At 39.5% G+C, this 26474-nt stretch overlaps 1 protein-coding gene across 1 annotated transcript in view; it reads left to right on the top strand.

Moving 5' to 3' along the window:
- The window catches only part of Plod (procollagen lysyl hydroxylase), a 403871-nt gene extending 388628 nt beyond the window's left edge, over window positions 1–15243 (top strand). Inside the window, exon 16 of the mRNA XM_080285397.1 lies at window positions 15088–15243. Within this exon, the coding sequence (XP_080141523.1) occupies window positions 15088–15243 (156 nt within the window). The remainder of the gene's footprint in view (window positions 1–15087) is intronic.
- The last annotated feature ends 11231 nt before the right edge of the window (window positions 15244–26474 follow it).

Here is a 26474-nt window from a genome sequence, read left to right on the forward strand (position 1 = left end):
GATTGTTGTGGAGTGGAAATGGAAGTTGTGTAGATTGGCTTGGGAAGAGGGAAGGGTTCCAGAGGACTGGAAATCAGGTATAATTGTTCCTTTATACAAAGGAAAAAGGGGAGAGAGAAGTATATGGTAACCATAGGGATATTTGCCTTCTTAGTGTGACTGGTAAAATATGTGGTAGAATACTCATTGATAGGGTTAGGCATATGACAGAGGAGCTAGTTGGAGAAGAACAAGGGGGATTTAGGAAGGGAAAAGGGTGTGTAGATCGGATATTTGTTCTAAGATGTTTAGTGGAGAAGTATCTAGAGAAGGAAAGGAAAGTGTATGCCGCCTTCATGGACTTGGAGAAAGCTTATGACAGAATAGATAGGCAAGGTATGTGGAAGGTATTAAGAATATATGGAGTGGAGGGGAAATTGTTGAGTGCTGTGAAGAGTATGTACGAGGGAGCAAGGGCTACGGTGCGAGTGGATGGTGAGCTGAGTGAGTTCTTTGATCTCAGTGGGAGACTGAAACAGGGTTGTGTGATGTTTCGATGGCTGTTTAATATATACCTGGATGGGGTTGTAAAAGAGGTGCAAGGTAGGGCAGTGGATGTGGGGCTGGCCCTAATGAATGAGGGTGAGATTTGGAAGGTTCCGGTGTTGCTGTTTGCTGATGATACAGTATTGTTAAGTGAAGATGAATGGGAGTTGCAAAGTTTGGTGAATGAATTTGGGACAGTGTGTAGGAGGAGGAATCTGAAAGTTAATGTAAACAAAAGTAAAGTTATGGTGTTTGAGAGGAATGAAGTCACAGAGCGTGCAGTGAGGTTGGATGGTGAGGATATGGAGAATGTGAGTGCATTCAAGTACTTGGGTAGTGTGATGAGTAAGGATGGAACTTTGGGAGATGAAGTGCATGAAAGGGTACAGCAGGGAAGGAAGGTTGTTGGTACACTGAAAGCAGTGATGAGAAATAGGGAGGTGAGTATGGAAGTTAAGAAGTCACTGCATGATAGTATTGTGATCCCTACCCTGACGTATGGAAGCGAGGTGTGGACCTTGCAAGAGGGGAACAAGTCAAGAGTGAGAGCAGTGGAAATGAGTTACTTGAGAGGAGCATGTGGAGTGACGTGGAGGGACAGGTTGACGAATGAAGAAGTGAAGGAACGTTGTGGGGTAGATGTGGATGTGGTTGAGAAGATTAGGAGAAATACACTGAGGTGGTTTGGACATGTGAAGAGAATGGAGAATGAAAGACTGACTAAGAGGGTGTATGTAGGTGAGGTGGAGGGAGGGAGAGGGAGGGGTAGACTGAGGATGAGGTGGAGGGATGGAGTTGAGAGGTATATGAGGGAGGGGGGGGTGAGTTGGGGGGAGGGTAGTCAAATGGTGGGTGACAGAGCGACTTGGAGGCGTTTTGTCTGCGGCCACCCTTTGCGGGATTAGGGCATTGGGCTCCGGACCTCCTTTCCCACCCTTGGGCAGGGTGGGGAGTAGCAATGTCCAGACTGCCCAAGTTTGCCCACTCCAATGAGTCACACTTCTGTTGACTCATCATACAAGCCCCTGCAATCCTGGCTCTATCTTAAAAAAAAACTAATTATCTTTTTGCCTCCTGGCCATGGTTAAACTGAGCCTTGAAATTGCATATTGCTGTGAATGTTACAAGTGTAAGTGACATTACTGCAAAAACAAAGAATTGAGTGGATAGTATTGCTGTATGGAATATTGACTCATCACTGTTTACTTTTATTCCATTCCATTCCATCATCCAATCCTATGTCGCCCAATTGGGAGTGTAGGAACCCAGGGCTAGGCAAGTTGGTCCTGACATTTAATATGAGAGTGACCAGCCTCACCCATCGCTGAGTGGCATTACGTGAGCAGTAAACCCTAACCACCCCCTGGATATAAACTTACACAGGCTTATTCCAGTTGGAGCACCTTATTTACCCACTGAACCACCAGGTGCCATAATATGGTTATATGGTTACCACCCAGTGTAGTAAATTATTTCCTGGTGTACAGGAAACCATTTGGCTTGTCACTCAGTGTAGTTACCCATAGGCAGAAGGAAGAGGAGAGAATGAAGGAAAGAAAGACTGTTTACTTTTAAAGTTATATATATATATCTTTAAAATTGGTGCAGGTGAATGATGCCTCTGTGTGTTGGCACTGATATAACCAAGTGACTCTGCTGCCTGGTTATACAAACATCCTTCAGCTCCTACCTTATCCTCCCAAAAGAAATGGTGGACTGCAGAAGAGCAGCTTCACCCTGCAGTCCACCCTCATGTTCAGATGAGTCTGAGACAGCAAGAACAACAGCAGCAATAACAAAAATAATCTTTAAAATCTGCAGATGCATAGTATGCAGTTTCAAATATTCATGAATATATTGTAATCCATAGTTCATGTTTTTCACCCAAGGTTTAAGTTCAGATGAATGAGACATATTGTCATTAAGAGATTTTACTGTTGCTGCACTACACAGTACAAATATATATATATATATATATATATATATATATATATATATATATATATATATATATATATATATATATATATATATATATATATATATAGTATATATACAGTAATCTCTCCAATATCCGATGTAATACAGCCAAAGGCATGTCTGGGTAGTGGGTTTGTGCGGATACTGGGACCCTGCCTCATGGACTGGTACTTATGGACCCTAACCCAGCCTAACTCAGAAAACCACCTATATAATTCCCTACTGGACATGCATAGCACCTATTTAAGACCCTATTCACACAAATAAGGGACAGAAAGCATGAAATAAATGAAAAGGAACCAGAGAATGAGGAATTAGAAGTTAGTATGGAAAATATTTATCAGTGTGCAGGGTACTTACAACACCTCCATGGCCGTTACAAAGGTTAACCCACCTCCTCTAAGACTGTGGCAGTGGTGAAAATGCTCTTGAAGCACGTATAGTAATCCAGTGTTGTGCAGCACTTAATCCATTGCACTGCGAGTCATAATTGTTTAACATTGCACATTCTGTTCTTAATTGCGTCACGCCAGTTTCAACCGCCAGTTTGCACTCCATACTTAATCCTTTTCACTCTGAATTCTAATTTCTTAACACTGCACAACACTGTAAATTCCCACATGGTCTAGTGGTGAGGTATTGCAGTATATTCACTGTTTATTCACAAAAACGAGCACATGCGGCATCCATTGCGATGAGCATCTACTCAGGATGGTAGTTAGGTGGTAACTGGGGAGGGGTAAGCAAGAGGCTGCGTGTAAACACAGCTGTTCAGCGCCACATGCCAAGTTCAAAGTATGGTTGAAAAAAAATTCTTTTTTTTGGGGGGGGGGTTCCGAAAGCCTGGGTCCAAAATGTCCAGGTAGTGAAGTGTCCGGTTATTGGGCATCCGGATATTACAGGGATTACTGTATATACAGTATATATATATATATATATATATATATATATATATATATTTTTTTTTATGTGTCCGACTCTGGGCATAGGCTTCACAGCCTGCTATCAAGACCCAGCAGTACTCCTACATACCATACACCTCTACATGTCACCACTTCGGGGCTAACACCCACCGTCCATATTGAATACATGCTAGGGCTGTCTCATACAGGACTGGTGTATTGGTATTAGCGGGGGTATTTTTACGACATGTCGGCGGGTCTTCTGGTAGATCAGTAAAGCCTGATTTAATGAAATTCAAATCCTTAAACTGTTCCCTGCCCCAGCCGGGATTCGAACCTGGGTCCGTTAGGACTGCAGGCCACCTCTCTACCGATTGAGCCACCACCTCCCCCAAATATATATATATATATATATATATATATATATATATATATACTGTATGTATATATAATATACACTGTATATATATATATATATATATATATATATATATATATATATATACTGTATATATATATATATATATATATATATATATATATATATATATATATATATATATATAATATACACTGTATATATATATAATATACACTGTATATATATATAATATACACTATATATATATATATATATATATATATATATATATATATATATATATATATATATATCATCATCATCATCATCATCATCAGCTGTTTGAGTATCCACTGCAGGACCGGCCTATCCCGACTGAAGTCGGGACGATACAGCCAATGTATCTTTACCAAGTGGATTAGGCTGTCTAGTAGAGATTGTATGTAGGGTGAGAAGTGCATGTAAGTGTAATTGTAGTGTTGGAGTGGCTTTGGATGTGTGTGTTGTCTCTGAACCAAATGTAATCAGCCCGCGCAAGCCGACTAGGTGCAAGCATACGTTATAGTAAGCGACACTGGTTCATCCACAGCACCCGTTGTGTACGCCAATGTAGTACATGGCCGGGTGAACACTCCCAAAGTTTATTACCCTGGCGGGGCGCGAACCCTGGTTCACCCGTGTACGAAACGCACACTCTACCACAGAGGCTCCAATATATATATATATATATATATATATATATATATATATATATATGTATATATTCATTCAATCCTACGTTGCCCCATGAGGAGCGTAGGAGCCCAGGGCTTTGCAAGTTAGTCCTGACATTTAAGATGAGAGTGACCAACCTCACTCATCTCTGAATGGCATTATGTGAGCAATAACCCCAGCCACCCCTTGGATATAAACCTTCACCGGCTCAATCCAACTGGAGTGCTGCAATTACCCACTTAACCACCAGGCGCCATAATTTGGATATATGGTTACCTCCTCCATCCTTCTTTCCATCCATCCACTTCTGTCTTTCTTTCCTTCATTCTTTCCTCTTTCTTCTGCCTGCATGTGACTTTACACTCTCTCTCTTGTGTCTTTCTTTCCTTCATTCTTTCCTCTTCCTTCTGCCTGTGGGTGACTCTACACTGAGTGACAAGCCAAATTGTTTCCTGTACACCAGGAAACCATATACTATGCTGGGTGGTAACCATATAACCAAATTTTGGCTCCTGGTGGTTTAGTGGGTAATAAAGGTACTCCAGTCGGATTGAGCCGGTGAAGGTTTATATCCAAGGGGTGGTTGGGGTTTATTGCTCCCGTAATGCCACTCAGGGATGAGTGAGGCTGGTCACTCTCATCTTAAATGCCAGGACCAACTTTCCTAGCCCCGGGCTCCTATGCTCCTCATGGGGCAACGTAAGATTAGATGATGGATGGATGGATGGTTACCACCAAGCATAGTAAATGGTTTCCTGGTGTACAGGAAACTATTCGGCTTGTCACTTAGTGTAGAGTCACCCACAGGCAGAAGGAACAGGAAAGAATGAAGGAAAGACAGACAAATGGGAGAGCGTAAAGTCACCCGTAAGCAGAAGGATGAGGAAAGAATGAAGTAAAGAAAGACAGAAGAGGAAGGATGGAAAGAAGGAAGGAGAGGAAAGGGCCGTTATCTGAGAGCAGCACTACATTGAGTGAGTGGATGGTGAGCATCCCCTATACTGTATATATATATATATATATATATATATATATATATATATATCCATCCATCCATCCATCCATCATCCAATCCTACATTGTGCCATGAGGAGTGTAGGAGCCTGGGGCTAGGCAGTTGGTCCTGACATTTACGATGAGATTGACTAGCTTCACTCATCCCTGAGTGGAATTACATGAGCAGTCAACCCCAACCATCCCTTGGATATAAACCTTCACTGGCTCAATCTGATTGGAGCGCAATAATTACCCACTAAACCACCACGCGCCAAAGTTTGGTTATATGGTTACCACCCAGCGCAGTAAATGGTTTCCTGGTGTACAGGAAACCGTTTGGCTTGTAACTCAGTGTAGAGTCACCCACAGGCAGAAGGAAGAGGAAAGAAGGAGGGAAAGACTGAAGAGGGAGTGTAAAGTTACCCGTAGGCAGAAGGACAAAGAAAGAATGAAGGAAAGAAAGAGAAGAGGATGGAAGGAAAGAAGGAAGGAGAGGAAAGGGCAGTCACCTGAGAGCGGCACTACATCGAGTGAGTGGATGGTGAGCATCTCCCTATATAGATAGATACACACACACACACACACACACACGAGCAGCCGGAGAGAGAGGTCGTCACAGGCATCGCTCCTAACCTTGAGTAGTTTCAGGAATTTTGTCTGTCCTGTCTCCTAGGGTCTTTCTATAAATTTAAAATAATGAAAGTTGGTAGACTACCAAAAATGTAAAGATTTGTTGGCAATAGTATACATGAATGTTTGTGGCTTATTCGGTAACAGCTGGTTAGGTACTTTACCGGTACGTTAAAGATGGCCGAAAATGTAAACAATGAGGGAATGGAATTTCAAGGATTTGATGCTAATACTAATGTCATGGACCTGGTGAAAACATTAATTATGAGGATTAGTGAACTCGAAAAAAAAGTAGAGAATCTAGTGATAAAGGATGTGTCAGGAAATACGGAAACCACCATACAGAGTCTAATCCAGTCCAACGAAACAGCCAATGAAGAGATTAAGAATTTGAAGAGGGAGAATGTTGAACTGAGGAGGAAACTTGAAGAGAGTACTAATAAAACGGAGAAGGTGAGTAATGTACTAGAAGAACACAACACGTAGAAGAAGAACAGAAAGAAGTGGTCAGCTTAAGAGAGATCATCCAGGAAGAAAGGGAAATGAACAAGAAAGAAATGGAAGAAAATGTAGTGAAAATACTGAAGAAAAAAGAGAAAATAGTGAGAGAAACTGTAGAAAGGAACAGATGTGTGGTAGTATTTGGAAACAGGGAAGAGGAAGAAAAGGTTAGGTTCACAAGACTCGAGAAAGACACGAACATGGTGAGAGGAATATTAGGCAAGATTGACCCCGAAGGAGACAAGTGGGTAAAAGAAATTGAGGAAGTAAGGAGGATAGGGCCTTATAAGAAAGGGGAAACAAGACCAATGAGAGTCAAGTTTACATCAGAAAGTGTAATAAATGAGATACTTAAAGTGACCTGGAAATTAAGCAAAGAGGCGGGGATGGAAAATATTATAATAAGAAAAGATCTGAATGAAGAAGAAAGAGAAGTTTTAAAATCATTAAAGGAAGAAGTAAAGGAAAAAAATGATAAGAGGACAGAGGAAGAACATAATACTTTTTTTTGGAGAGTATTGGATATGAAAGTAAGGAAATGGTATTTAAGGAAATAGAAGTGAAGGAAACTAGGGGGGATGGTTGTGAAAGATCAGAAGTTGAAGAAGTGATACGGACAGAGGGTAGGAGAGAAGAGGGTATTAATAATGTCAAAAATAATTTGAAGGTGATATATACTAATGTTGATGGTTTCATATCGACAAGGATCGAAATTAATGATTTCTTGAGAGAACATGAACCTGATGTCATGTGCCTTGTAGAGACCAAATTAAGAGAAGATATTGATGTTCATTTGGGAGATGGTAAATACAAACTGTGGAGAAAAGACAGGAAAGAAAAAAAGGGAGGAGGAGTGATGATAGCAGTGAAGAACAACATAAATGTAGATACTGTGGAAATGGGAGAAGGCAGGGCTGAAGTGATATATATGAAATTAGAAACTGGAGAGAATGTTAAGAGAGATATGGCGGTAGTGTATGTTCCCCCAAAGACGAGAGCATGGAAGGATGACGAATACCATGAGATGTTGTCAGATATGGCTAGCTACTTGCAAAAAATAATTGAGAAAAGCAATAATATAATTTTGGTGGGTGACTTTAATTGTAAAGAGGTGAACTGGGAGGAATGGTACTCAGGAGGCGGCGAGGATTCGTGGGGTACTATGTTATTAAATATAATAATGAATAATGTGATGACGCAGTGGGTCAAAGAAGAGACACGGTTTCGAGGTGAGGACACACCAACAAGGTTAGATTTACTGTTCACCAAAGAACCCGATGTAATAGAATCATTGGAATATCTCTGTCCTTTGGGAAAAAGTGATCACGTGGTCATTGAGTTCCAGATGTTAATAGGAAACGTCGAGCCAAGAGACGAGCTTCATAGACAGGAAGATACAACTTTGGCAAAGCAAATTTTACAGGATTGAGAAACTTTTTTGAAAATGCGGATTGGAGAAAATTCAGAGAAACAAGAGAGATACAGAGGAAGTGGGATATGTTTCTAGACCTCTATAATTTGGGAGTGGAAAAATTTGTACCAAGAGTAAGAGGGAAAGAAAACAGGAAAAAGGAGTGGTTTAATAGAAGGTGTATGATAGCCAAAAAAGAGAGAGATAAGGCGTGGAACAATTGGAGAAAGAGAGGTAACGACAGAACAAAGGAAGAATATAAACGAACAAGAAACGAATACACAAGAATACGTAGGGAAGAAGAAAGGAATTTTGAAAAAGGTATAATTGACAAATGCAAGGATGAACCCAAACTGTTTTATAGATTTGTTAATGGCAAACTGAAACAAAAGGAAGGAATCACCAAGCTGAAAGTAGATGGAGAGGTCTTTAAGGATGCGGCAATGCAAGCAGAAATAATGAACAAACGTTTCCAGTCAGTTTTCACTAAAGAAAAGGAGCTTGTGGAAGGGGAGGGAGTGATTAGAAATGTTCCGGTGATGAAAGATATAAAAGTGGAGGTGCAGGAAGTGTATAAATTACTGGAAACTCAAGATGTAAGGAAAGCCCCAGGACCTGATGGAATTTCTAATTGGGTACTGAAGGAATGCAGAGAACAACTGGCGGATAAAATTCACAGCTTAATTGTATGCTCACTGGAAGAGGGGAAAGTGCCAAAAGAATGGAAGAGGGCAAATGTGGTACCAATTTACAAGGGAGGAAACAGGGAAGAACCCCTGAATTATAGACCAGTGTCTCTAACCAGCATGGTCGCAAAATTGTGTGAGAGAATCCTGAAAGACAGATGGATAAAATATCTGGAAGAGATGAATATTTTGGCTGAATGTCAGTTTGGATTCAGAAGTGGAAGGTCATGTGTTTCAAACTTGTTGAGCTTTTACTCAAGAGCGATTGATGTGGTACAGGAGAGAGATGGTTGGGTGGATTGTGTGTACTTAGACTTAGAGAAGGCCTTTGACAAGGTACCTCATAAGAGACTAATGTGGAAACTAGAATATATAGGAGGACTAAAGGGGAAACTTCTGGAATGGATGAGAGACTTTTTGAGAGACAGACAAATGAGGACAGTAATAAAGGAAAAGATGTCTGGATGGAGGGAAGTAACAAGTGGAGTCCCTCAAGGCTCAGTGTTGGCGCCAGTAATGTTTCTGATTTACGTAAATGATATGGTAGATGAAGTGAACAGTTATGCGAGTCTGTTTGCTGATGATGTAAAGATCTTGAGGAAGATAGAGGTTGAGGAGGATTGTAAAATACTGCAGGAGGATTTGGATAGGATACACAATTGGAGCCGGACGTGGGAAATGAAATTTAATGTAAAGAAATGTAAAATATTGGAAATGGGTAAAAGTACCAGGAGACCATCACTGAATTATTTTTTGGGTAATGAATTAATCACAAAAAGGAGAGAAGAGAAAGATTTGGGAGTGCTGGTCCAAGATAGTTTGTCACCAGAAAAGCACATTAACAAGATAGTTGGAGAGACTTATAAGCTCTTGACTAACATAAGAGTAGCATTTCATTATATGGATGAGGAAATGATGAAAAAATTGATAGTGGCCATGATCCGCCCCAGGTTAGAATATGCAGCGGTAGTGTGGTCCCCACACAAAAAGAAAGATATAAACAAGATTGAGAGAATACAAAGAACAGCAACCAAGATGGTCCCCAGTCTGACAGACCTGTCATACAGAGAGAGGCTGGAAAAACTGGATTTGCCTTCGTTAGAGGAAAGGAGAAAGAGGGGAGACATGATTGCGGTGTTCAGGACCATGGTGGGAGTAGATAAAATTGACAAAGAAGATCTGTTTGTATGGGATAAGAGAGCAACAAGAGGACATGGAATGAAATTGAAAAAGTCAAGCTGCTTGAAGGATATCAAGAAATATAGCTTTCCTTACAGAAGTATAGACTTATGGAATAGCCTGGACAAAGAGATCGTCCAGTCTAAAAACTTAAACGAGTTTAAAGTTAAATTCGACTTATTGGGAAACAGCGACGGAAACCCACGAGCATAGTACATTCCGTGTATATCACAATTAGGTATATTCTTAAATATTTGAAACGACTTAGACAAAGAGGTGGTGCATGAGAAAAACATTCATGTGTGTAAAGGTAGACTTGATAAATGTGGATATGGAGACAGGACAACACGAGCATTGCTCAATTCCTGTATACTACCAATAGGTAAATACACACACACACACACACACACATATCCATCCATCCATTCATCATCCAATCCTGTGCTGCCCCATGAGGAGCATAGGAACCTGGGGCTAGGCAAGTTGGTCCTAACATTTAAGAGGCGAGTGACCAGCCTCACTCATCCCTGAGTGGCATTACGTGAGCAATAAACCCCAGTCATCCTTTGGATATAAACCTACACAGGTGCAGTCCAGTTGGAGTGCATTAACTACCCACTAAACCACCAGGCACCATAATTTGGTTATATGGTTACCACCTATATAACCAAAGGTTATATAACCAGGTTTCTATCCAAGGGGTGGTTGGGGTTTATTGCTGAAGTAATGCCACTCAAGGATGAGTGAGGCTGGTCATTCTCATCTTAAATGTTAGGTCTTACTTGCCTAGTCCCAGGCTCCTGCACTCCTTATGGGGCAACACAGGATTGGACGATGATAATGATGATTTATTTTTTACTGTGCATCATTCACCAACTTGCCTTTCTGAGTTGCTTAGGTTTTACTTGCATGACAACCAAAATCACAACCCCAGTCCATCTTGTTTGGGTTGAGTTCAGCTGAAAACTTTGGAGATTTCAAAACCTTCACTGCTTCGTAATATTTGCTTCTTCTTTTTTTATCAAATGTTTGTGACAAATTACCTGTACAGTATTCAGGAAGATAAGCCAGCAAATGTAAAGCAACTGCAGGGGAGGCAACAATAAAGCATAAACACTGGAGAGAGAGAGAGAGAGGGGAATAAAAGGGAAAAAAGAGAATAGTGAAGGAGAGAAGGAAGGGTAACAATGAGGAGCAGTGCAAGTGATTTCTGTGTTACTGAAACCTTCAGTTCACTGTGAGAGAAGTGAGAAAAAATTATGTCTTTTTGGCTATGGAAACAAACCATCCAAACTGTTGTGCCAGTTAGGGACCACATTTGCTATTTTTATTTTCGTTAATTTTTGTTATATATTCCCGTTACCAATGACAGATGAAGGAAACAAGAGAAAGGTAAGGGAAAGAAAAAAGCAGTTGGAAGAAGGAGAGAAGTAACAGGAAGAGGAAAGAAGAAAAGTGCTTTGACTTGGCTGGCTGCTGCTAGTTAAGGTGAAGCAGCAAACATTAACTATTATTCCACATGATTCAGGGTCACATTTTGATGGAAGGGAGAATTTTTCTGGTGGTGATAATGGCTGTCACTCCAAGCAATATGTGTTTTTAAGCCTTTCAAGTGCCAGTGTCTTATATATTTGTTTTACCTCTGAATAGTAAGATATGTCTTTAGAAATCACATCATTAGGAAAGTCTGGCTGTAAAAGGGAAAATGGGGATCAGTCTAGAATTCATTTTAACACATTGGCTCATACAAAATGAGTTACAGTTGTTTGACTTGCAGAAATCCAGTTTGCATTAACACATTGACTGCACAACACGGGGAATGGCTGGCTGTACCGTAAAACACCCTAACTTCGGACAGCGCCCAAACTTTGGACATTTTGCGAAAAAATGTAATAACTGAAGTTTATTGGAAGAGTAGGGCAGTCTTTAAAGATTATTACGTATAAGTCCTATTAAACTAGCTTGAATATGTGTGGATGAAAAAAATTTATGAATCAAATGGGAAAAAAAATCAACATATTTTAACCCTGCAAAACTTTGTTCACACAGAACAAACAGTTTCAATTGTATGAACGTGATTAGTACGATTATATGTGGAAAAGTGTTGTAAGTACTGGACAGTAAACTATTTTAAAATATATACAGGACATGCATAATCTTGCTGACTGTTTTAATGAATATCTGTATTTTTCAGAAAAAATTCCTAAATTCGGACAGACAAATTACTGGAAAAATACAGACTGTAGGTGTTTGTGTGTGTGTTTGTGTGTATGTGTATGTGTGTGTTTTACAAGCACAGGCCTCTAAGGGGAGTGTGTGTGTGTGTGTGTGTGTGTGTGTGTGTGTGTGTGTGTGTGTGTGTGTTTACAACCACAGGCCTATTTGGGATGTTTGTTTTTGTGTGTGTGTGTGTGTGTGTGTGTGTGTGTGTGTGTGTGCGTGTGTGTGTTTACAACCACAGGCCTATTTGGGATGTTTGTTTCTGTGTGTGTGTGTGTGTGTGTGTGTGTATGTATGCGTGTATGTATAAGACCAAAGTGTGTAGCTCATTAATACATTCCATGGTACCTTTATAACATGTGCCTGTGTGTGCATGTGTCTTGATCTGTGTGCGTATTAGTGGGTGTCATTAGAACCTGTAAGAAGTGTTTAACACTATATTATGTTATTTTAATATGCATGTGTTGAGTCAGTGAGGTAGCTACTTGATAATTAAGTGAAGTTTTGTTTAGGAAAAAGAAATCCGTTCTCCTTACAGTTTGGAATATATGCAATGCATTTTTATATAATTTTTTTGTCTGAAAAAGTTTCTGAATAGTTCTTAATTATATTTATGGCCAGAATACCTCACTACAATATGATATGATGCATCTTACTGTGATCTCAAATTATGAGCTCAAAAAAGAAATTATTTTTGGATATTTCTCTTTATATATGTATAACTTGGGCCATGAGTGCCCAATATTTTTTTTTTAACATTTTAAAAAACTTCTGAAGTGTCCGAATTTTGGCCAGTGTGTCCAGGGATAGGTGCTATCAACCATTCTCTTGTTTAAAGGGCAAATACATGGATATCCGAAGTTTGGAAGGGCTGTCTGAAGTTAGGAAATTTGTTCCTAACTTCGGACACTTGAAAATGGAAAAAAAACACACGAGTTTAGCGTGCCTAATTTTTTTATTATATGGATTCAGTAGGTACTGTCCCTGGCTACCACATGACACCAACAGGGATAGAATTGCACCATTTTACACAGAGTTATTCATTAAAACACATAAAAAGTGTCCGAAGTTTGGGTGTTTAACAGTATACATTTTTCATTAATATACTATTCACTTTGTCCTGTAATATTGAGTACAGGTACACCCTCCCAAAAAAGTCTTGACAACCTTACAGCATGTCTCATTCTGAAACATGGATGAAGCATTGCGATATATGGGGCATCTTGTAATTGTAAGTACAAATATTATCTTAGGTAATTATTAGAACTGAAAATTGCCGAAAGATTCACAGACTGGGTGGTACATGTTTTGAGGCACCACATTTATAGACTCATGTGTGTCTGCGGAAGTTGCTCATTTTCACAACTATCGTGCCCCAAGAGGCCGCTACTTTTTGGGGAGGGTGTACATACAGACATACCCCAGTTTAATGATACAATTGGTTAAGTAAAAATCCATTGCTAGGCAGGTTAAGTAAAAATCCATTGGTAGGCAGGGTATCGTATCTCGGTGTAGATTTAACATGTAAAGTATAGGGATGCATTTTTGAGCCTTGGGTTTCCCCCCCAACCAAGTCCTACACCCACCCAGATGAGTCCCCCAAAAAAGTTTAAAGCAGTTTAACAGCTGTAAAAGAAGCTATCCTAGGCCTAAAACCAGTGCTCATCTCACTTGTACCCAGTCAGGGTCACTGGAGAATGCAATCTCCGACTCGTATTCAAACTCGGTAGAGAAGAAGCAACAGCATTGTATGCAATCCCACCTTTAGACTGTCCCGGGACAGTTAAATAAACATCTGATATGCATAATAATAATAATGTATGAATGATGCAGAATAGTCCAAGGTGCGAATTGTTGTGTCAGTGAGTCGTTGATGTTTTGGCTGGGAATTCTCTTGACGGGGAATTCAGTCAATGATGTGTTCAGGATAGCCTTTTCAGCGGCCCCTCCTTATGGCATTTTTGTTACTGTTGTGGTTGCTGAGCTTCATTATTTTCTTCTTTCTTATTTTCCAACATTAATTCAGAAATTCCTTTGTATTTTTAAAGTGTTTTCCCTTGAACAACTGGAATGTAAACACATGATCAGGAAAACCCTTTCATTGGCCCCTGTTTATGTCGTTTGAGCTACTGTTCTGGTTACAGAGCTTCTTTATTTTCTTCTCTTTTATTTTCCAACATTTATTTTAAAATTCCTTTGTCTTCAAAACGTTTTTCCTTGAACAGCCCGAATGTAAACACAATTTATTGATGTCACAGTTTTCATCAGTGCATGAAATATTTACTCTCTAAGGTTTTCATAATTATCAATATTAGTCAGAATTTTATGATGATGGTGGTGATATTATTACGTATTCCATGATAGGTTAGATGACAGTTCATTGGTCCAACACGAAATATTCTTTGTTGAGTTGCATAGTTGTCCACACAGTTTTGTACCTCATCTGATGGGCAAGAATCCATACCCCAAATGACAGTGTTCACTCCACCTATGACTAAAACACATTAATCTAAGTCTAAAAACATTTATAATCAACCTAAACACAAAATTTAAGTCTAAAATATCATTAAAATTGGCAAAAGCAAGATCAAAACCCATCGCAAAACCAGGGGTAGGGTGGTATTTCTACCTCCATCACTATTCTGAGGTATCGCATCTAGGGGTATTGTACATCGGGGTTTGCCTGTATTTATACTGTATATGTTCCAGTGTCTGCTGGTGGCAGTTTAGGGGAGCATAAGCAATTTTAAGTTGTTATTTTATATTTTATGTAGTTGTTTGTGAAGTGTAATGTAGGTCCATTGGGAGTAGTGTATAGGTATTGTGGTTTTCTGTTTGATATATACCATAGAATCATACTGTATTATATGTCGTGAGGTCTCATTATGATAGTGATAAATAATCTATACCATTGCTGAGGCATTTACAGGGCTGCACAGTTAGCAAAACTGTCGTTACAAACTGAGCGTAAAACTGTTTCAGGGTGGTGGAGCTCGATTCATCCGATACAATTGCTCCGTGATTGACACCCGGGTAGGTTGGGCCTTGATGCATCCTGGCCGCCTCACCCACTACCATGAGGGACTTCGCACCACCAATGGCACACGATACATCATGGTATCATTCATTGACCCATAAGCTACCCTCCATACTATCTTATCTTGAGCTTGCTTCAAGTACTTGTAAAATAGTAATGATAGTTTATGTTTTATAGGATTATTACTAATTCTGTGTTATGATTGAATGTTGCTGGTAAATTAATTACAGTATAGAGAAGGTTAATCACTAAGAATATAGGAGTGCCTGTCTAGTGTTAATTAAGCCCCTGGTCATTGTAGCATGTGCCATTGGAAATATTGGAAGTATTTTGTGAAAACTACTGTTTTGCCTCTGGAAATGGTACTGATTTTCATATAAAGACATTACTGAACATGTTTATGTGATGAGAATCTCATGAGCTTAGAGAAAGTTAAGTTTTATGTTATTTGTAATCTTTTAAGCTAGTTTTTAAAGAAAGTTAAGTTTTATGTTATTTGCAATCTTTTAAGCTAGTTTTTAAAACAGTGATAATGATGTAGTTTTTTTTTTTTTTTCTATTCTTTTGTGTTTGTCTGCAGGAGAGGAAAAGAATTGTTTTCCTTGTAGTTTTCCTGACTTTTCATTTTATATTCTTGAGCTTTTATGCAATACAGTGTTTATATATGACTTCTAACAGCCGGCTTGTGCATGCCTGACATGGGTGGGAAGCTCTACTATACTTGTGTCTCAGTGCTCAGAACTGGCCTCTGAAATGTAGTGATGAGAATGATGAAGACATTATTGATCTTAAGTAGCATTTTCACCTGAAAATCCTGAAGATCCAGTAATATAAATGGTAGTGCCTGGTAATACTTGGATCGTTGCCCTTCTTTCTGAAAGCTAATATTTTTCAGAATTAAGTAAGAATTGACAACCTTACTCTTCCTTCATTTTGACGTTCATATTATTATAAAACTTACTGATGTTATTTTCTAGTCCTGTATACTGGTACCACTGTTCTATAATGATGCAAAATCTGTTAAGTCTTACTAACATATTCATTGATGTAAAGAGAGACATTAGTGCCATAATGAATATACATTTTAGTTATGGATGAAAATATACTTATTGAAATTTCTGTAGTGTACAGTAACTGTTTACATCCAGAAGAAAAGCTGTTGACAGTATTTTTGTAGTCAGCATATTTGTGACATCTAAAGACTCTTTTATAACTTTGAGATTTAGCAGTTTGTAAAAAAATGTACAGTACTGTATATACATATTAGTATGGAGAGAAAAAATCAAGTTCAAAAAGTTGATTTTCACTCCTGGAAGGTCATAGTTAACACCTTAGGTGGAAAGGGGAGTATTTCCATCTGTAGATAATTCTTGACAGGTGTTCTTTTCATTTACCTGAGGGCTTCGTTTGATTACCCCATATGTACTTGTGTATACATGTATTGTGATTATTGAAAATAACAGCCTTATGCTTAAGCCTAAATTCATGAAGGGGAAGGTAAGCCTGTTTTTAATTACTGTTTCTGAAGCACATAATATGTGTTTTGTCAATTTGTATCATGGCTAACTGCACTCTGTAATGGTGGATGCAAGCTAATTATGTCCAAATATCATAGCCACCCCTTGTCTATGAAACATATAGAGATATGTATTCCCCTTCACAGTTTCTTTAAGCTTCCAGTCAGAAGTCATATCAGACATCATGCACATAAGCTAAACACAGTATCTATATAGTACAGTCATATGGTGCATAATGTTACCTTTAAGAATTACAGTATAAGGGTAAACACTGCTGCTCACATGCAGCGTGAACATATTATTAGGTTATAGTGTTAAGGATTGTACTAAATTATTAACCATTTCAGCCAAAGGATGTGTGTGTGTGTGTGTGTGTGTGTGTGTGTGTGTGTGTGTGTGTGTGTGTGTGTGTGTGTGTGTGTGTGTGTGTGTGTGTGTGTGTGTGTGTGTGTGTGTGTGTGTGTGTGTGTGTGTGTTGTGTTCATTATGGTTACCACGAGTCAGTTGTACTCAGTTTAGTTGTTATTGATGTTGTTGTTGTTGTTGTCAGTGAGCCCCATTCTGTGTGGCAGAGCAGACCTATCAGCTGCAAGCAACCAACTGTTCCTTCAGGGCTGTCCAATGCAGTGAACCAATGTTTCCTTGCAGCTTACAACACCTTGCCACAGCAAGGCATGGGGAAAAGTTTAGAGGTTTGGTTCCTGGTTGGACACTGCATTGGCATCTCCCCACCCAGCTCATGGGTACTGTACCATAGGAGGCTCCACTTCACCCATTGTTTGGTTATATGGTTACCATTCAGTATTGTAAATGGTTTACTGGTTAAAGGAAACCATTAGGCAAGTCATTCAGAGTAGAGCCACCTATAGTGGAAAGAAGAGTAATCATAAGTGACATGAGGGAAAGACAGAAGTAGGGAGAGAGGAGAGCAGATATGGAAACAATGATAAAAGGTGGAAGAGGTAGGTAGCACTACACCAAGTGATTGGAGGATAGTTGCCACCACCTACCACCAGCGGTGAAGGAGCCAGTCGACCCTGTATCAAACCCCTTGAGTTCTGAAAGTCTTCCATAACATGAAATAATCATCTGGGACTATCAAGGATACAATAAATAGAAATAAAAATCTGTGAGCTGAACTGGTTATTATATTGTACTTTTTAAGTAATATTACAAAAAAAAAAAAAAAAAAATGGTGCTTTTAGGTGTTAAGATTTAGGTTATAAGAATGCTGATTGGTTCCCATCATAGGCAGCTTGGTACATCCAGAATAACAATCTTCTCTTGTCAAGATGTGTAGCACTATTGGCTGAAGATTGGGGTGAGTTTTTTATATAATTTGGTTTAGGATGTATTTGGTAATGAGATAATAAAGCCTGTAGTTTTACCCAAGAATCGAATGGCACAAAACATTAAAAAAAAATCTGTGAAAGATCTCATCCAGCATTTTGAGGTCACAACTAGATGAATGCAACCAACAGGTTGCATACTTGCTTAATTTCAGAGGTATGGTTGGTTTTGTGTTATTATTGTTATAAACCATATTATTTTGGTGGATAATATTTAATTTCACCCTCATCACAGGGTCTTTGTCCTCCCAGCTGACTAGCTGTTCCACTCTGGCAGCTGCTTCCCCTTGCATGCACATGAGTGGTAGGTTCTTGTAAGCTAATGGTTTGAGTAAGTGTTGTAGTTGGAGTAGCTGAGACAGGTATTGTTAGATTTAATTTTTTCATTTACAATAAGGAATAAATAGTTTTAGACATTTTTGTAGTGGCTTGATATAGCTCACCAGTATCAATGAGTCAGTTTTTTATATGTCAGTTTGTCATGAAGTCTAAGTCATTGTAATTCACAGTGTACCAGTGTTATCATTGCAGCAGATTTTCTTGTTCCAAGATTTCCTCAGGTAAATTGGGTTATTTTCTTCTTTAACATACTCATTATTCCCCACCTTAATAGTAATATACATCCTGATTATAGCCATAAAGTAATGAGATACAGTATATGAGGCGCCTAGTTGCAGAATCCACCAAGCGCCACCCCGGCCAGTTTTAAGCTAAGTGTACCACCATATTCCCCTATCATCCCTTTATCTGTAGAGCTAATAGAGGGTCGGTTATGCAAGAATTAATGGTCCAGATTCTTATTCTGTACCCACCAAATGCCATCCACCCGACCCCATCTCACCGACTACCACTTTTAATACCACAAGGCAGCCTGCAGTCAATCAAACGCCTCGGTATGTACCGTCTAGACCGCTCGCAGCCAGTCACTGAGCGCCTACGGTTCCCTCACCACACTCTTCCTCAGCTGTAGCTATTATTGAGAAATTATTGAGATACACATTCAGTAATCCCTGCATCCTAGCTACATAACACTTTACATTTTAAGACCAAAACCAACATAATAGCTTGCTTGGTTGATGAGATATTGCATTTTGAAAGTCACAAAACTTTGACTGGGATTTTCTCCATTTCTTATTTATGGCACTTGGTGGGTTCTGCAATTTGGCACCACATATATACTTATGTTACTACAGTACTTCTTATGATCTTGAAGTTTCTTGGGCCACATAGTAATTAGAACTTTTTTTTTTCAGCATCCGACTGTTATGTGATTGTTTCACATCCTGTGTCATATTCTGTATGTAATGCCGCTACAGTCATGTCCTGCCATTCACTGGGGCTATGTACCAGTACACCCTGCGAATGTTGAATTCAGCAAATAGCCTAAACCTACCAGAGAAGTCACTGATTTGAATGTTTTAGCTATTCCCATTATCAACAAACCCTCTATAGCACCTGTAAATGCATTGTATGGCTCATTAGTACTTCCTAAAATAACAGTACAGGATGATACAGAGGCACATCTGGTACAGTGTACTGTACTCACCATGTGATGATGACAATGAGAGTTTGTCGTGTGATGAACAGCACATACTTGTAGAGAGGAACTGCACATTTTAACTGTATGGGACAGTATTTCTTACAGAAAACATGCAAAAAAATTACTTATGAACCACTAGAATAGCTGATGCTGTGGGAAAACAGGAAATATCTTGAAATAATTTATCAGAAAATTGGCAAATGTGCAAACCCACAAATAGCAGGAGTGGACTGTACTGTGAGTAGGCTGGTCATCCACTTGTATATGTACTGGAGTACCTCAGAATGGTAAAAGTGAATTAACTGTTACCCATTTCACTGACATTAAAGGCCTGGACAAAGTAGCCAAGTCCAGAATCCATCATCTCTGATGGAGCAATAATGGAATGAACAATGGACAGACAGATACAGGCACAAATTTAAGGGGTGTGGGTGTATTCTCCTCTATTATTGCCACACCAATGTTGACTTATATTAAAAGAACAGTGCTGTTTATCAAATGATGCAATAAATCTATTTTACAAATGATATCATAAAATCATCTCAGTGAAAAGAAGAATTTGGTAATAAGTTCTGAGGAATTTGGTAATGAAACAGTGTAAAATCAAACTTGTGGTAACTCCACTGGAAACCACCCCCTCCCCCTTATCCAGAGTGTTAGATCTGGCCTTTGGATGGATGTAGGTGATGTGCTGTTTACTAGTCAAATTATAATAAATCAACATTGTTCAATAAGGAAAGTCCACCGCAGTGGGGAATACAGTGTTTCCTTAATTTAGTGAACCAGGTTGGTACTTTACGTATGCATTCATTTATTGTACTGCATCTTGTTTAATATACTCCAGCATGTACTGTAATATTCAGTCTTCTGCTGTGGTGCCTTTCAAGTGTGGTAAATTGATGAACAGGGAATTTAGTCATTTGAGAGTTAAATGTTTTCACAATTGTGATACAGCAGAACCCCCATATAATGAAGTGGTGTAAGTAAATGGGTGGCACATGGATGTTCCTTACAAGTGACTAGTTGCCCTCCAGCTAGCAGACACCATCACTGGTAACTTACAAAGGAAAATACAGTACCAAAAAGCCTCACATTAATGAACATATGTTCAGTATCAAATCTCCTGTTAACAAGTACACAGCAGTGCATGTTTCTTGCAGAAAATTTTTATAAAACCACAAACATTTTAATTTTGGTTAGACAGTGATGAGATGGGGATTGTTAGCTAATTATGCTGAAGTACTGGGGTCACAGGTGAAAGTATTGAGACATTCAAGTAAGTTGCTTCTTGGTCTTGTAATTAGCTTTCAGGTACAAGATTCAGATAATAGTGGAGTACTGTTACTACATATAAATGTTTCAGTGTAAATCACCTTTAGCTCCAGCAAAATTGGATACAGTATTATATATTCTATAATTCGTTTAATTTTGTTGTTGAAGGTTCCAACATGTTTGCGTGCGTCGGCCTTGGTCACCTACTGGTGGCTGTCCATGCTGCTTGATCTCTGTCAGCCTCCCTGTTTATTCCCTTGACCCTGAGGTCACACATAATGACCTCATCCCAGGTCTTTTTTGGTCTACCCCTTGCAACCCCACTCCTAATATTAACACTTCTCACTTTCTGCACCCAATTATCATCCCCAATCCTCTCCACATGCCCAAACGACCTCAATCTACCTCTCCATCAACACCAATACACCCCAGTCCGATCCTACTTCTCCACTCTTCCTTCGTAAACCCAGCCCCCCTAGGCCTTGCACTTGGGGACGCACTGCACATCTACCTAATCATTGTCATTTCTGTACATTTGAGCCTGTGAATATCCTCTTCCTTTACTCCCCAGGTCTCATTACTACACAGCATTACACTCCTAACATGCTGCATACAAAGATCCCTTAGCATGTAGGGAGAGCCCTCTCAGTATCAAGGGAGGCAACAGCTCCCTGAACTTCCAACTGTTCCTCACCCTAGCCACAGAGCTAGCTCCAGCCCCACCTCCAGCACATAACATGTCTTCCAAATAACAAAACTCTTCCATACACTCAAGAGACTTACCAGCAGATGTAATCCTTTCACACATGACAATCTCCGCCTGCTTTTCCCGGGACACCGCACACATGAATTATCTTGCTGTCTACCTCTAATACCACTACATCTCTTGTGCACCCATTTATCACAAACACTGCATAAGATGGTATTACTTCCCACACCCTTGTGGCCAACTGCACGTGGCCACTCTCCCTTGTCTTTGTACTGCCACCAACCATAGATATCATCACTTTTGTTTTATCTGCATTTACTCTTAAGCCCTTGTGCCCTATACCATTTTTCCACTTCCTAAATCTTTCCTCCGCCTCCCTTTCATTCTCTGCAATCAACGCCAAATCATCAGCATACAACATCTCCCACGGGAATCCATTTCTGAAGTCACGTGAGACGGCTTCAAGTACCATGATAAACAAGGGACTCAAAACTGACCCGTGATGCACACCATCATTCACAGAAAATTCCTCACTCAAATCTCCATTCTCTCTTACCTGGGTGCAAACACCCACATGCATGACCATAACCCTCCTAACCAGCCACTCCTCGATCCCAAACTTTCTCATTGCCCACATCACCACCTCTCTAGGGACTCTGTCAAAGGCTTTCTCCAAATAAACAAAACAAAGTACAGTTCCCTTTTCTTTCCTATATATTTTTCCTGAAGCTGTCGAATAATGAATATGGCATCAGTGGTCCCCCTGCCTGGCATAAACCCAAACTGCATCTCATCAATATTCACTCTTTCTCTAATCATACCTCCTAGAACCTTCTCCATTACCTTCATTTAAAAGCTTTATACCTTTATAATTTCCTCTTTCCAGGGCATCACCCTTCCCCTTGTACACATTTACAGTTACACTCTTCACCCAATCATCTGGGACAACACACTCATATGTAATCATATTTATCAGGTCAGTGATTAACCTCACTCCTATATCTCCTGAGGCCTTCAGCATACTGTATAATAGTATGTATTAAAAAAAAAAAAAAATAGGGTGAAGCTGGATGATAAATGATGGTTAATTGAAAAATGGAATGGGTTACTGGCATATATATAGCAGCCGTGGCTCAGTGGGTTAGAGCACTCCGCTCTGACCGAAGGGTCGGAGGATCGAATCCACCCAAGGGTCATTGGTAGACATCAGGAAGGGCATCCGGTCATAAAATCCTACACGCTCCAAACCAAAGTCCCCTACCCAGGGGCAACGCCTTAGCCCTTATCCAAAAAAGGGGTACCTGGCATAAAACTCACTCTCTCTCACTCTATATAAGCAGAAACTATTATTACACACACACACACACACACACACACACACACACACACACAGCATTGTAAAATGCTGCAGGTGGATCTGGATAGGATACATGATTGGAGCCGGAAGTGGGAAATGAAATTTAATGTAAAGAAATGTAAAATATTGGAAATGGGTAAAAGTACCAGGAGGCCATCAGTGAATTATTTGTTCGGTAATGAATTAATCACTAAAATGAGAGAAGAGAAAGACTTAGGAGTGCTGGTCCAAGATAGTTTGTCACCAGAAAAGCATATTAATAAGATAGTTAGAGAGACTTATAAACTCCTGACTAACATAAGAGTAGCATTTCATTATATGGATGAGGAGATGATGAAAAAATTGATAGTGGCCATGATCCGTCACAGGTTCGAATATGCAGTGGTAATGTGGTGCCCACACAAAAAGAAAGATATAAACAAGATTGAGAAAATACAAAGAACAGCAACCAAAATGGTCCCCAGTCTGACAGACCTGTCATACAGAGAGAGGCTGGAAAAGCTGGATTTGCCTTCCTTAGAGGAAAGGAGAAAGAGGGGAGACATGATTGCAGTGTTCTGGACCATGGTGGGAGTAGATAAAATTGACCGAGAAGATCTGTTTTTATGGGATAAGAGAGCAACAAGAGGACATGGAATGAAATTGAAAAAGTCAAGCTGCTTGAAGGATATCAAGAAATATAGCTTTCCTTACAGAAGTATAGATTTATGGAATAGCCTGGACAAAGAGATCATCCAGTCTAAAAACTTAAACGAGTTGAAAGCTAAATTTGACTTACTGAGAAACAGTGATGGGAACACATGAGCATAGCATATTTTGTGTGTATCTCAATTAGGTATATTGGGTAAATATATAAGTATTTGGAACGACTTAGACAAAAAGGTGGTGCAGGAGAAAAACATTCATGTCTGTAAAAGTAAACTAGATAAATGTGGATATGGAGACAGGACAACACGAGCATCGCTCAGTTCCTGTATACTACAAATAGGTAAATACACACACACACAGGACATCATCAGTGGTGGAGCTGCTTGCAGATCGTGGGAAAATAAATCAGCAGCGAAAAAGGAGCATGCCTGTTGTCAATATGCAAATTGAATGTGTGAGTGGTGGTCCTGTCTCATTTTATTGAAAATAAGCCGGAGTTGTCGGTCACAGAAGAGCAAAACACAGTGACGGTTTTATATTTTGTATGATTGTGCCATGACGGAGAGAAGCAGTCCATTGTTTACATCCAGTGATATTGAGTTCGCAGGGTTCTCCAGTGAAGATCAAAACAACAAAAGTACGTATCAAACTGAACCAAACAAGAGTAGCAAGCATGGTGAAAGTGGCTGAGAAGAAAGCCCAGGAATTAAAACAGGTATGGGCAATAACTAGTGAATTACAAGAACAAACCTCGGAACAGGAGAGGGAGATAAAGGAGTTGAGAAACAAGTTAGAGAGCGTCTGCTCACACAGTGTTGACCAGGAGAGAAAGGTGTCTGAATTAAAAGCGAGTAATGAATCAGCCTCAAGTGAAATAAAACATCATAAATGGGAAAATAATAGGCTGGAGGAGGAAAGGGACAAGATGAAATATAAACTTGACGAGCATGAATCTAAAACTAAGCTGCATGAGGAACATATCAAGGAAACCAAGAACACCACAAGGGGTGGATGAAAACTCAACAGGAAAATAAAATAAGTCTTAAGGAGATTTTAGAACAACAAAGAGAGGAAAACCAGGATATTGTGGTGAAGGAGGTGGTGAAGATACTAAAAAGTAATGAATCACTTGTCAGAGATGCAGCAGGCTAGAAAAATGTGTGATTATCTCTGGTATGAAAGAAAAACCGATGTCAATGAGGTCAGAAAAAAAAAAGGAAGAACTGAGAAGGGCGAAGGAAGTAGTGTCAATATGGTATTTATGGATGGAAATGACGAAGCTCAAGAGGAGATCAAAGAAGTGTTTAGGCTGTGGGAAAGCATGTGGAAGGAGGGGCAAGGCCACTTAAAGTAAAATTTCAATCTCAGGTCATGGTAAATGAAATAATCAAAGCAACGTTGGGTCTGGTTAGTACTTGGATGGGTGACCGCCCAGGAACACCAGATTCTGTTGGCATAACGTTCTCCCTACGTGTCAAGTGGGGTTGGTGGAGGATTAGTGCCCCTCCCTGTAAAACAATTAACTCTAAGTCCTTGGCCACCCCGTTTGGGATACATGGCGTCTGGCAATGAATGAATGAATGAAAGAAGACTTGGAAACTAGCAGATAAGGAGGGATTAAAAAATATCAGGATAGGGTGAGATGCAAATGAAGAAGAGAGAGCAAAAACAAAGGAACTTGTTAAGGAAGCAAAGGAAAAAAACAACCAGAGAACAGAGGAAGAGAAGACAGAGCTCTGTTGGAGAGTTATAGATCAAAAATTGAAGAAGTGGTACTGAAGGAAAGAGGGAGAGAAAAAGATAATTAAAAACAATGCAAAAAGATTGAAAGTGGCATATGCTAATGTAGATGGTTTAATCTCAGCAAGGCAAAAAATAGACAATTTCTTTAGGGTAAATGAGCCAGACATTATGTGCTTTGCAGAGACCAAGCTAAGAGAGAATATTGAAATCCAAATGGGAGATAGAAAATACAAACTATGGAGAAGACATAGAAAAGAGAAAATGGGAGGAGGTGTGATGATAGCAGTGAAAAATAGCCTAAATGTGGACAGTGTGGAACTGGTAGAAGTGATAAATGTGGTAATAGAAAGCAGAGAGAAAGGCAAGAGAGACATCACTGTAGCATATGTCCCCTCCCTCCCCCCAAGACAAGGGCATGGAATGAGGAGGAATATCAGATGTTGTTGGGCATGGTTAGATACCTACAGAAAGTGATTGAGAAAAGCAACAACATAATCCTGATGGGTGACTTTAATTGTAAAGAGGTAAACTGGGAGGAGTGGGACTCAGGAAGTAGTGAAGATTCATGGGGCAGTATACTGTTAAATATCGCAGTGGACAATGTAATGACCCAGTGGGTCAAAGAAGAGACAAGATTCAGAGGTGATGACACACCAACAAGACTAGATTTGATTCTAACCAAAGGACCTGATGCAATTGAATCTCTGAAATATCTGTGTCCTATAGGAAAAAGTGATAGTGTAAAGTTCCAAACGATAGAAGGAAATAAGGAGATGAGATGAACTATACAGGCATGGAAGATACAACTTTGGGAAAGCAAACTTTACAGGACTAAGAAAATTTTTTGAAGAAACGGATTGGTGAGAATTCAAGGAAACAAGAGAGATACAGAAGAAGTGGGAAATCTTTCTAGGCTTCTATAATACGTGTGTGGAAAAGTATGTGCCAAAAGTTAGTGGGAAAGAGAACTGGAGAAACGACTGGTTCAACAAAAGGTGCATGATAGCAGAAAAAAAACAGGGATAAGGCATGGAACAAATGAAGACAGAGAGGTAATGATAGAATGAAGGATGAATATGAAAGAACTAGAAGTGAATGTACAAGAATATGTAGAGAGGAAGTAAGAAACTTCAAGAAAAGTATAGTTGACAAATGTAAGGAAGAACCAAAATTGTTTTACAGGTTTATTAATGGCAA

Source organism: Coenobita brevimanus, chromosome 106, assembly GCF_032717465.1.
Source record: "Coenobita brevimanus isolate Jiangsu-jjx chromosome 106, ASM3271746v2, whole genome shotgun sequence".
Classification (NCBI taxonomy): Eukaryota; Metazoa; Arthropoda; class Malacostraca; order Decapoda; family Coenobitidae; genus Coenobita; species Coenobita brevimanus.